Source organism: Pteropus medius, unplaced genomic scaffold (genome assembly GCF_902729225.1).
Source record: "Pteropus medius unplaced genomic scaffold, Ma_sr-lr_union100, whole genome shotgun sequence".
Taxonomy (NCBI): domain Eukaryota; kingdom Metazoa; phylum Chordata; class Mammalia; order Chiroptera; family Pteropodidae; genus Pteropus; species Pteropus medius.
Window position 1 is genome coordinate 1513389 of NW_024346062.1, and position 12934 is coordinate 1526322.

The 12934-nt window shown below is 38.1% G+C and overlaps 1 protein-coding gene across 1 annotated transcript in view; it reads right to left on the reverse strand.

The window, feature by feature from the left end:
• Positions 1-9857, reverse strand: part of ARSB (arylsulfatase B) — a 141879-nt gene extending 132022 nt beyond the window's left edge. Inside the window, exon 1 of the mRNA XM_039874895.1 lies at positions 9192-9857. Coding sequence (XP_039730829.1) covers positions 9192-9521 — 330 coding nt within the window. The 5' untranslated portion in view covers positions 9522-9857. The remainder of the gene's footprint in view (positions 1-9191) is intronic.
• Between the last annotated feature and the right edge of the window lie 3077 nt (positions 9858-12934).

Genomic DNA, 12934 nt, shown 5'->3' on the forward strand with positions numbered 1-12934 from the left:
TAAAGACATAGAAATATGGAACTTAAATTACAGAGAATTCGGGATGGTATTTCTGAAAAAAACTCGATGAGATCCAAAATAATTCATATCAACAATTTCGGGAACTGAAAAAACAACTAGATCAGTAGAATGAGTTTTTTAACAAGGAGAATGAAACTCTTAAAAAGAACCAAATAGAAGATGAAGTACACACTGAAAGAGATGAAAAATGAAATAGCGAGCTTGGGAAATAGAGTCAACCAAATGGAAGAAAGGATCAGTGATATCAAAGATAGAAATCTAGAAATAAATCAGAAGGAAAACAACGGAAACCAAAGAATGAAAAATAATGAAAGAGAAATACAAGAACTAGCTGATACCATCAGGAGAGGAAACATAAGAATAATGGGCATTCTCGAAGGGGAGGAAAAGGAACGGAGATAAGAAAGCATTTTCAGACAAATAGTTGACAAGAATTTCCCAAATTTAAGGAATGAGCTGGAGCTTGGAATTCGAGAAGTCAACAAAACGCCCAATTATCTCAACCCAAAAAGGCCTTCTCCAAGACATTGTATTAAAATTATCAAAAATCAATAACGAAGAATTCTCAGGGCAGCCAGGGAAAAGAAGACGGTAACCTATAGAGGAAAACCCATGAGACTATCATCAGACTTCTCAGCACAAACCTTACAAGCCAGAAAGGAGTGGAATCAAATATTAAACTATTAAATGAAAGGAACTACCAGCCAAGGATAATGTATCCAGCAAAGCTCTCCTTTAGATATGAAGAAGAAATAAAGACCTTTCTAGACATACAAAAATTGAGGGAATTCTCCATTACAAGGCCTGCATTACAGGAAATACTGAAATGCATCAGCTCACCTAAAATAAAATGACAAAAAAATACATAACTATGAGTAAAGCAACCAGCAGGCAGATAAAAGCAGAGGAATGCAACCCTTACTAAGAACAGGGCATTATAAGCTTAAACAATAAGAAGAGATTAGTTAGAGCAAGATAGTAATGAACATTCAGCATACACAGGGACAAATTGAGACAACAATGACTGAAAAGGGGAGGATTCAAAGATCCAAATTCTCAAAGGGGAAAGGAGATAAGGCACACACAGAAGAAAATGGACTACAATATATATATAAAGCTATCTATCCTCTACATATTCACAATGGTAACCATATGCCAAAGATTCAGAACTGAAGTATATACCATAAAACATGAAGGACCAGAGGGAAAATCCACAAAACGCAACCAAAAAAAGAAAGAAAGAAACACAAGGACAAGGAAGCAATGGAAACACCGAGCTACCAGAAAGCAAAAGATAAAATGGCTATAGAAAAACTTCATATTTCAATAATCACCTTAAACGTAAATAGACTGAACTCACCAATAAAAAGGCATAGAGTTGCAGATTGCATAAAAAACAAAACTCAACCATATGCTGCCTCCAGGAGACACATCTCAGTTCCAAAGACAAATATAGACTAAAAGTAAAAGGGTGGAAAATTATATTTCAAGTGCATAGAATTCAAAGAAAAACGGGAGTAGCAGTACTAAATAGACTAAATAGTATCAGACTAAATAGACTTCAAAATAAAAAAGGTAAAGAAAGATACTGAGGGACACTTTATAATGATAAAGGGAATCATGCACCAAGAAGACATAAGGTTTACTAATATCTATGCTCCCAATCAAGAAGCCCCGACATATGTAAAGCAATTACTAACAGAACTAAAGGGAGAAACAGACCAAAACACTATCATAGAAGGGGACCAAAATACCCCACTGTCAGATATGGACAGATCACCAAAACAGAAAATCAATAAGGATAACATCTTTAAATGACACATTAGACCAACTGGACACAATTGACATTTACAGAGCCTTTCATCCCTAAACAGCTGCTCATACATTCTTCTCTAGTGCACATGGAACATTTTCAAGGACTAACCACATACTGAGACACATAGATAGCCTCAACAAATATAAGAGGATTGATATCATACCAACCATATTCTCTTTGAAACTGGAGATCAACTGTAAAAGGAAAAAAGGAAGAACAATACATGGATATTAAACAATATGCTACTGCAGAATGACTGGGTCAGAGAAAAAATAAAAAAGATCAAGAGATACATAGAAATGTATGATAATGACAGTACAACATATCAAAACTTTTGGGACATGGCAAAAGCAGTCATAAAAGGAAACTTCCTAGCATTACAGGCCTATCTCCAAAAACAAGAACGAGCCCAAATAAGCAACCTATTGCTTCATCCTAAAAAATTAGAAAAAGAAGAACAAATGAAGCCTAAAATCACCAGAAAGAAAGAATCAAAATTAGACCAGAAATAAATGAAATTAAAAGCAAAAAATAAAAAAATAAAAAAAATAAATGCAATGAAGAGCTGGTTCTTTGAGAAGGTTAATAAAATCGACAACCCCCTAGCTAGACTCACTAAAAAAAAAAAAAAAGACACAAATAAACAAAATCAGGGATGAAAGAGGAGAAATTATGACAGACACCGCAGAAATACAAAGGATCATACAAGAATATTATGAAAAAGTATGTAACACCAAATTTAACCACCTAGAAGAAATGGACAAGTACTTAGAAAGATACAACCTCCTGAGACTGAATCAAAAAGAATGGAAAATATAAATAGACTGATCAGCAGTATGGTGATGGAAACAATCACTAAAACCTACCAAAAAGTAAAAGTCCAGGACCAGATGGCTTCACCAGTGAATTCTACCAAACATTCAAAGAAGATTTAATACCTATTCTCCTCAAACTCTTCCAAAAAATCGAAGAGGAGGCAATACTTCCCAAATCATTTTATGAGGCCTATATTACCCTGATACCAACACCTAGTAAAGATAATATCAAAAAAGAAAACTACAGACCAATATCTCTCATGAACACAGATGCAAAAATCCTAAATACAATACTAGTGAACCGAATACAGCAACATATTGAGAAGATTATACACCACAATCAAGTGGGCTTCATTCCAGGGGCACAGGGATGGTTCAATATATGCAAATTGATTAATGTGATACATCAAATAAACAAATTAAAAAATAAGAATCATATGATCCTATCAATAGATGCAGAAAAAGCCTTTAACAAGATACAGCATCCATTTATGATCAAAACACTTAACAAAATTGGTATAGAAGAAAAGTCTCTTAACATAAAAATGATCATATATGACAAACCTTCAGACAATATTATACTTAATGGTGAAAAATTAAAAACTTTCCCTCTAAGATCAGGAACAAGGCAAGGCTGTCCACTATCGCCACTGTTATTCAATTTAACATTGATAGGGAGTGCAATCAGACAAGAGAAAGATATAAAAGGCATCCAAATAGGAAATGAAGAAGTCAAACTGTCACTATTTGCAGATGACATGATTCTTTACATAGAACACCCTGAAGACTCCACAAGAACACTACTAGAAACAATAAGCAAATACAGTAAACTTTCTGGATACAAAATCAACATTAAAAATCCATAGCATTCCCACTCTAATAATAAAATGTCAAAAAAAGAAGTGGAAAAAATAATTCCTTTTGCAATTGCAACAAAACAATAAAATACCTAGGAATAAACCTAATTTTTGACAAAAAAGCCAAAAACATACAGTGGCGAAGGGAAAGCCTCCTCAATAAATGATGCTGGGAAAACTGGAAAGCCACCTGCAAAAGAATGAAACTAGACTGTTGTCTATCACCACACACCAAAATTAACTCCAAATAGATTAAGGGCTTGAATATAAGACTTGAAACGATAAATTGCATAGAAGAAAACATAGGAACTAAACTCAGGACCTTGGACTTAAAGAGGATTTTATGAATTTGACCTCAAAGGCTAGGGGAGTAAAAGCAAAAATAAATGAATGGGACTACATCAAACTAAAAAGCTTCTGCACAGCAAAAGAAACCATCAAAAAGGTAAAGAGACAACCATCCAAATGGGAAAATATATCTGCAAGCAACGCAATATCCAAAATATACAAAGAACTCGTACAACTCAATAACAACAAAAAAACAAACAATCCAATTAAAAAATGGGCAGAAGACCTAAACATACATTTATCCCAAGAAGACATACAAATGGCCAACAAACATATGAAAAGATGCTCGTCATTGCTAGCTATTAGAGAAATGCAAATCAAAACCACGATGAGGTACCATCTCACACCTGTTAGAATAGCTATAATCAACAGGACAAGTAATAACAAATGTTGGAGAGGGTGCAGAGAAAAAGGAACCCTCATACACTGCTGGTGGGACTGCAATTGGTACAGCCACTATGGAAAACAGTATGGAGGTTCCTCAAAAAACTAAGAATCAATCTACCATATGATCCAGCAATCCCTCTACTGGGTATTTACCCCAAAGACTTGAAAATTCATATCCAAAAAGATATTTGCACACTGATGTTCATAGCAACATTATTCACGGTGGCCAGGACATGGAAGCAACTGAAGTGTCCTACAATAAATGACTGGCTAAAGAAGCTGTAGTACATATATACAATGGAATATTACTCAGCCATAGGAAGAGATGAAACATTGCCATTTGTAACAACATAGATGGACCTCGAGATAATCATGCTAAGCAAAATAAGCCAGACAGAAAAAGTTAAAAACCACATGATATCACTTATATGTGCGATATAAACCTAAAAGCAACAAACAGGACAAACAGAGACTTATGGACATGGACAATAGATTAGTAGTTACCAGAGGATGGGGGGAAGAGGGGGAGGAGGGAGGTAGATGGGTAAAAGGGGTCAAATACATGGTGACAGAAAGAAATCCAACTATGAGAGGTGAAATTTTTTTAAAAAAATTAAGAAAAAAAGTATTAAACATACAGCTGCTAAATTAAGAAAAAAAGTATTAAACATACAGCTGCTATATGATCTAGCATTCCACTCCTAGATATATACTTGAGAGTACTAAAAAAAAGTTCATATAAAATTTGTACCTGGATGTTCACAGCAGCCTCATTCATAATTACCTAGAAGTAGAATGATCCAATGTCTACCAACTGATGAATGGGAAAATAACATGTTTGTATATCCATTCTATGGAATATTACTTGGCCATAAAAAGGAATGACACAGGCCACAATATGGATAAAAGGACATCTTTTGTATGATTCCATTTATATGAAATATCCAGAATAGACAAATCCAAAAAGAGAGAAAGTATAATAGCGGTTGTCAGGGGCTGTGGAGTGACTGCTAATGGCTATGGGGTTTGTTTTTGGGGTGCTGGAAATGTTCTGGAATTAGATAGTGGTGATGGTTGCACAACCTTGTGGCTACATGAAAAACCAATGGATTAAACACTTAAAATGGTGACTTCTATGGTATGTGAAATATAACTTTTAAAAAGAATATTGAAAAATAAGCAAATATTATATGTTGTTGGTAGGAATGTAGACTGATACAAACTACTGAACTGCAGTTTTGCAATACTTATCAAAATTACAAATGTATTAAAACCAGAAAATTCCTTTTTAAAAGATTTATCCTATTAGATACATTCAAACATGTCAAAATGACATATTTACAAGGTATTGACATCAGCATCCTTTGATATATCAAAAGGCTGGAAAAACCTGCATGTACACCATTATGTAACTGGTTAAATAAATTATGATATACCCATTTGACAAAATATTATATAGACATAAAAATTGAGGATGCTCTTTACGTAACAATATGGAATTATTTCAAACGTTAAGTAAAAAAAATCAAGGTGCAAAGCAGTGTGAAGAGTATGCTACCATTCATATAAAGAGAAGAGGAATATCTACATATGTATTTTCTTGTACATGCATAAAATGCTTTTGGAAGGATATATGTATTTCAGACAGCATTGTTTGCCTGCAAAGATGGGGAACTGGATATCTAAGGAAGAAAATGTGTATGTGTATGTGTCTGTATGAAAAGATTTTCACTGTAAACCCTTTCGTGACTTTTGAGGTTTTAAATCATGTGAATGTATTTTCTATTCCAAAAATATATATATATAATATAGATTTAAAATATTTTTAAAATAATGAATGAACGAGTCATGTAAGGCTATGGGAAGAACACTATCTAAGTGTACGGAGACCCGAATTCTAAATTTACCAGTAACATCTTACCTTATTTGCTGATCAGTCTCCCTTCTCCCTCTTTCCTAAACTCGTGCGCTTTTTCAGCAAAGCATGCAGGTTTAAAAAGGCTCATCTGTGAGGATTCTGAACAATTAAATGTCTCAACAGAAAAGGATGAATTCATGTTCTTGTTTGAACAAGTGTCTAGCAGCAAAACGAGAAGCTAGTGCACCCGTAAGGCACATAGTGCTGGGCAATGTTAATTTTTCTGCCAGTAGATGGGGTTAGTGATAGACTGCATTCACCAAGCCAGATATTTGCTCTAATGAACCGGAGTCTTAGCGTCAAAGAAATTTAGAGCTATAGAGCCTTATAGCTCTAATTACCATATTTTCCAGATATGGAAAATAATGTCCAGCAAGGTCAGAGTCTGAAGACTGACACAGCAAAGACTAAAACCCACATCTCATAATTTCTAACTGGTCCTCTTCACTAAATGCTTTAACAAGCTAAAAAAATTAAAACTCAGAACTTCTTAGGAATACAAAGTTCAATAAGTCAGTCTAGGCTTACTTATCATTTTATACTTCTCTAATCTCTAATGTAAAGTTAGATGATTATGGGAAGGAAGGGCTCAAAATATTAAAGAATTCACAGATATGGTTATTAAGTAGTTCTTTCAAGTACCTAATTTTAAAATAAATTTCCTCATCTTATTGTCTAAAATTATGTACAACACATGACTTGTTTCAGAAATAAAACCTCTCTCCCTATCTTCATTTTATATTTAACATAGCCAGTTCCTAACCTGAAATGTGATGGGTTGTTTTAATTGTGATATTTAGGAACGACCTAAATGTCCATAGAGATCATTCAGTAAATCTGAAGCTGTTCTTGCGATGATATTTTTAATAATTTTTAGTAGACAATGCAGTGTAGTGGTTATGTACCACACTGCTTGTTTCAAATTCTAGTCCACCACTACTGGCCCTGTGACCTTGAGCAAGTTTCTTAACCTCTTCGGCCTTGGCTTCCTTATTATCAAATAGGGATGATAACGGTAATATCCACTTCATCAGGTTGCTGTGAGAATGTAAAGTGCTCATAATGGTACCAGTATATAGAATCTGAGGGCAATGAGACTTCTTAACCCTTTGAGAAATATTTTCTTTAAAAGAGAATGCTTGCTAACTCAAGGTAATTTCAAATTGGGTATGATGAACTCTAACAGAATAAAAGAGTGGAGAAAAGTCAAACAAAATGTTTGGGGAGGCTGGCTTGTTATGTTGAGCGGTCTCTAAACTGTGTTTGGAATCTCCAGCTTCTACCCTTCCTTCACTTCTTAACCTCCATAATCAAGGTATGTTTGTTTGGTTGTTTGTTTTTCCCAGGACGGAATGCTGGTGACTGGTCAGAGAAGATATTAGGGAATAAAATCAACCAATTATATGAACAAGTTTTTGAAGTGTGCTGTTTGCTTTCCTGTTCAAGTCTGTTGGAAGGGAGGAAGTTAGAGAAATGAATGGCCCTCCCATTCTTCTGCAATTAGAGTTCAATTCTCTTGCTTAAGAGCAAATGCAGAAACACTTTGAGCAGAACTTCTCTTCCTTCCTTTCTCTCCTTTACTCGAATGCCCCTTTATATGTACAAAGCATCCAGGGTAAGATCTGCATCAGAGTAGATATTCCTGATCATACTTAGCAGCCGAAGTTAGAACTGTGGAAAGTACTTAGAGCTAATGGTGAAGGGAACCACCCTTCATCGCCATTGCAAACCTTGGCTACGGCTATTTCTCAGAGTATCCTTTTTGTTTCTAACTCTATCTTTTATGTTTTTAAAGGTCTTCAGACTACTGTGGAAATCTTTATTGCAATGAATCCTCCATTCAGGACAACACGAGGCTAGAGTTGATCTGAAAGGATACATGAACACAGATTTGAGAGAGCAAAGTTCAAGCATATTCCCCACGACTCGCACAGTCAGGGCCCAAAATAGCTTGTTGAACAGACAGTGCATATATACGGTGGAATGCATTTGTTCTCACACAGTACTTGTTTATTGTATTTACTACGGTCATAATCACACCATGATCTCACAAAAATGTCGATCTTATTCAAATAGCTAGTAGTTGCAGAAAAGGCACGCTTTCTAGCTGTGTAATTCTTAATATGTCAACAAATTTCTACAGGTTTGTTTCCTCGTTTGTAAAAGGGGATTAAAAATAACTGCTACCTCACGGGTTGTTTCAAGATTTAACTTTAAAAACAGTAAAGCATTGTACAAATGTTCTTGATACTGTCAGTTATCTAACATATACACACTCTCTACAAGTATACTTTATTAACTACAGCGAAGTTTTTAGAGAGACCCTTTGAGAGAGATAATAAGATGCTCAGAGGTGTTGAATATAGGTTAAATCTGAAGGGAATGTCAGCAGCCCAAGAAGAATCAACCGGGGCTGCTGAAAGGTAGAAAAATTAATTTTTCGTCAGACAGTCCTAACCCATCCACGATTGCTGGGTGCACAGGGGACCAGAGTCGCCCTAACTGCGAGCACTCTTGCATTTCAACTCTCCCCCCAGCTTTCCCAGCTTCCCACCCCTCACTGCTCTACTAGGCAGGTACCCGACCAGCTCCTTCTCTATCCTCCCACTTCAGGACCGCTCCGCAGAGTCCGTTTCGACCCTTTGGCCTATCTGCTCGCAAGGCCCAGAACCTAGCAGTTCCCAGAAACCCTTTCACCCCGACCTTCAGAAAATGAAAGAAAAAAAAGCCACCCTGAGAGGTGGGGCGTTGGGGGATGCGGGTCGCCCTCGAGCCGGGCATGCGCAGAGGCTGCGGCGGGCTGTAGGCCGGGGAGGTGCGGACACTGCCAGGACCAGAAGACGCCTCGCTCCACCCGGTTCGGGGAGCTGACCCCAGCCTGCCTCGGCCTCCTGGCCCGCTTCCAAAGGGCTCTCAGGACTGGTCGGGCCGGACGCGAGCGGTGCGGCGGGAGAGAGAGGGCGGCCCGAGGCGGGGGCGGAGCCAGACGCGGGTCGCCGGGGGCGCGGGCCGCCGGGGGCGCTGCGTACCTGGAAGCGGCCGGTGAGCAGCTGGCTCCGCGATGGCGTGCACAGGGGCTGCGTGTAGTAGTTGTCTAGGAGCACCCCGCTGGCCGCCAGCGCGTCCAGGTGCGGCGTGCGGATGTTGGAGCCGTGGAAGCCCACGTCGTTCCAACCGAGGTCGTCCGCCAGCACGAAGACGAGGTGCGGCGGCCGGCGGGTCCCGGCGCCCGAGCTCAGGGGCGGCGGCAGCAGCAGCAGCAGCAGCAGCAGCAGCGGCGGCGGCGGGAGGACGGTGGAGAGGAGCGGCCGCCGTGGGCTGGGGCTGCGAGGCAGGCTCGTCGCGCGGCGTGGGCCCATCCTTCGCTCTCCGCGGTCCCCGCGCCTGTGGCGCCACCAGCCCCCGGCACCGATTATAGAATCAGGAACTGGGCGGCCAGGGCCTGCCCCGCCCCGGCACGAGACTTCACTCAGAGGCCTACGGACTGGAGATGCCGGCGCGGGAGCCCCCGCGGCGTCTGACCCGGGCCCGGCCGGTGAGGCGGAGGAGGAGTCAGCGGAGAGAGCTCGTGGGGCTCCTGCCGCCCGGCTCCGTGGAAACCCCGTTGATGCTTGATAGGGACTAAAATTTCTAACCTTTGCAGCGGCAAACTTTGCATCGTGGCATCCTAAAAGTGGAGGGGTTTTTTTTTGTTTTTGTTTTTGTTTTAAATAACTCGTTACAGTTTATAAAGCATTTTCACAACCCTCTTTAAATCTCGTAACCACCCTGGCAGCTGGGAATTATAATTATTGCCCCCTTTCCCCACTCAGAATAAACAAGCTTGTAGTTGGTAGAGCCTAACCCAAACCCAGTTCTGACTGCAGATCCTGAGCTATCAGTCGTTTAAAGATAGTGGGAGAATCATTTCTAGCAAGAGTCCAGCCTCCTGCCGGTGAGAGGACAATGAAGAGGCAAAGCCTAGATGGTGTTTCAGACTCATTTACGAATAGTGTACACCTGTGAAGCCACTTCCTACCAGCAAAAAGGGGGCCAAATACACACTCCAACTGCGCGGTGCCCTTTTGAAAGTGCAGGTTTACTTAGGCTGCTTGGGAGTTTGGAATGCTGTGTGGCCACTGAGTAGCTCATTAGCTTGTCCTTCAGAGCTGGCTCCCCAACAATCAAGTGAACCAAAGAAGTATAGTATCTAATTTGCCTGGAATCGTCTGTGGATGGAAGGAAAAACTCCCTTAACCACATGCTCATTGAATTGGGAAGTTAGCTTTATGACCAGTAATTCCCACTGCCAACAGAGACCTGCCTACTATCTGTCTGGAGATAGATAAAAACTTAACAGTTGTAGGGGAAAGATTATGCACCACATCTTCTCAAGTGTTCTGAGTCTGATTGCATGGGAGTTATTTTATAACTTTATAATATAACTTGTAGATAACTGAGAGCAACGGAAACTAATTCCTGTTTATACCTATGCTGAGCGACCCACTACCATTCCCTACCAAAAAAAAAAAATTGCTTCCACTTGCACATTTACTTTAATATTCCTGATCTGTTCTTTGGACTATCCTTTGAACTGGTTTTAACACCGGACCAGTTTCTTCAATAATGAGTTAAATAAAATCTTTAACATATATTCATTTTTATATCTGTATGAGGGTCATGATTTTATTCTTTTGAAAACTATCCTTTCAGACATGTAATAGTTCTCTCTTACGTATAATTTTTTTTCTTTTCAGAAGTAGATTATGTTACAATCACTTTTCCTCTCTAGTAAAATCAGTGAAATTTAGCAGGAAAAAATTTTAAATGTAGCTTTACATTAAAAAGAATTTTGAAGAGCTGTTTGATTCTCGTGTTGAGGCTTGAAATTTTCATTTAAAGATCCTGTAAGGAACCTTGAAGAACTGAGAATTTTCAACTATGGCCCTTGCATGTCCTTTTCTCCCATAACTGTTCGTCTCTACTCTTCCTGATAAAAATCAAATTGCCCCCAAAATGGCCACTAATCTGCTGGAACAATTAGAACTTGACCAGAGCTGCTCCTAAAACTAGCTAAATTTGCACTGAGCCTTCTCATGTCTCGCATTTTCAAATAAAAGTTTATGCTAATAGTGCTCTAGAAATGTGCAAATGAGTTAATTAAAAGGAATAAATTCTATTTTTCATCTATGTACTGAACACCTATAATGTGCAATATAGGCTAGTTATTGTAAAATCTCTCAATTGGAGTTTGTCTGATGTTTCCTAATGATTAGATTCAAGTTATTAGTTTGTGCAGAAATATTACAAAAGTGATGTATCCTTGGTGCTACATATTAAGAGGTACGTGATGTTGATTTGCTCTATTATTTGAACACTTTGCTAAGGTGACCATTTTTCCACTGTAAAGTTACTATTTCCCCCTCGTCATTAGTATTTTATGGGGAGGTACTTTGAGAATATGTGTATATTCTGTAATTCCTAAAACTTTTGCCTATTAGTTTTAGCACCCACTGATGCTTCTTGTTTCAATAAATTATTGAGATGATTGTCAAATGGTGATTTTCTTTTTAAAACACTTTTTTTAAATTTAAGTATAGTTGGTATATAATATTGGTTATATTAGTTGCAGGTGTATAATATAGTGATTCGACATTTTTATACCTACGATGTAATCACCCTACTAATTCTAGTAATCATCTGTAACCACGCAAACTTCTCACAATAGTATTGACTGTACCCCTTCCCCTTTTTACCCATCCCCTCACGCCCTCCCTTCTGATAACTGTCCTTTTGGTCTCTATTTCTATGATTCTGTTTTTGTTTTGTTTGTTTGTTGTTTTAGATTCCACATATAAGTGAAACCATGCAGTATTTGTCTTTCTCTGCTTGACTTATTTCATTTAGCATAATACCTTCTAGATCCTTGCACGTTGTCACAAATAGCAAGATTCATTCTTTTTTATAGCTGTGTAATATTCCATTATATGTGTGTATTTGTGTGTGTATAACATATTTATCCACTCATCTATTAGTGGACACCTAGGTTGCTTCCATATATTGGCTATTACAAATAATGCTGCAATGAACACAGGGGTACATATATCTTTTCAATTAGTTTTCTCATTTTCTTCAGATAAATGCCCAAAAGTGGAATTGCTGGATCATATGGTATATATATTTTTAGTTTTTTGAGTAATCTCTGAATGGTAATTTTCTAATTTCATTACCCTTCTAAATTTATTAGTTGCCTTTCTACTGTAAAGAAGAGCTTTCCCTTCTCCCTCATTTATTTATGTCACTGTGAACTCATGGATTTTTGTTTTAATCAATACACTATAATACTTTGCTATAATTATTTCAGTGCTCAAATTTCCTCTGATTTGGGCAATGAGAGCCTCTTCAGTCTGGCTCTTGTATCCTTTTAGCATGTCCTCTTTAATCTTTGAACATTTCCTTACTTTTTGGTACAACAAGATATTCTAGGTTTACTTGTACTTTTCCTTCCCCAATTCTAGAGTCAGCCATTTCTCTAAGGAACTGATTCCTTTTAATGGAGGATGGCATCTAGAAACCTAGATTTGTGCGATATGTGTGCTCATTGCTATTGCTACTGGGCTGTCATTGCTTCTAGGATCTCTCACCAGACAAAGGTAGAAACTAGATGTATGTGTACACATACACACATACATAAATACACACACACACATATACACACATTTTAATGTATGATAGGGATAGTGACTTCTTATAGTTTTTAATTCTTAATGTTTTCTTAGATATTTCTCCATGT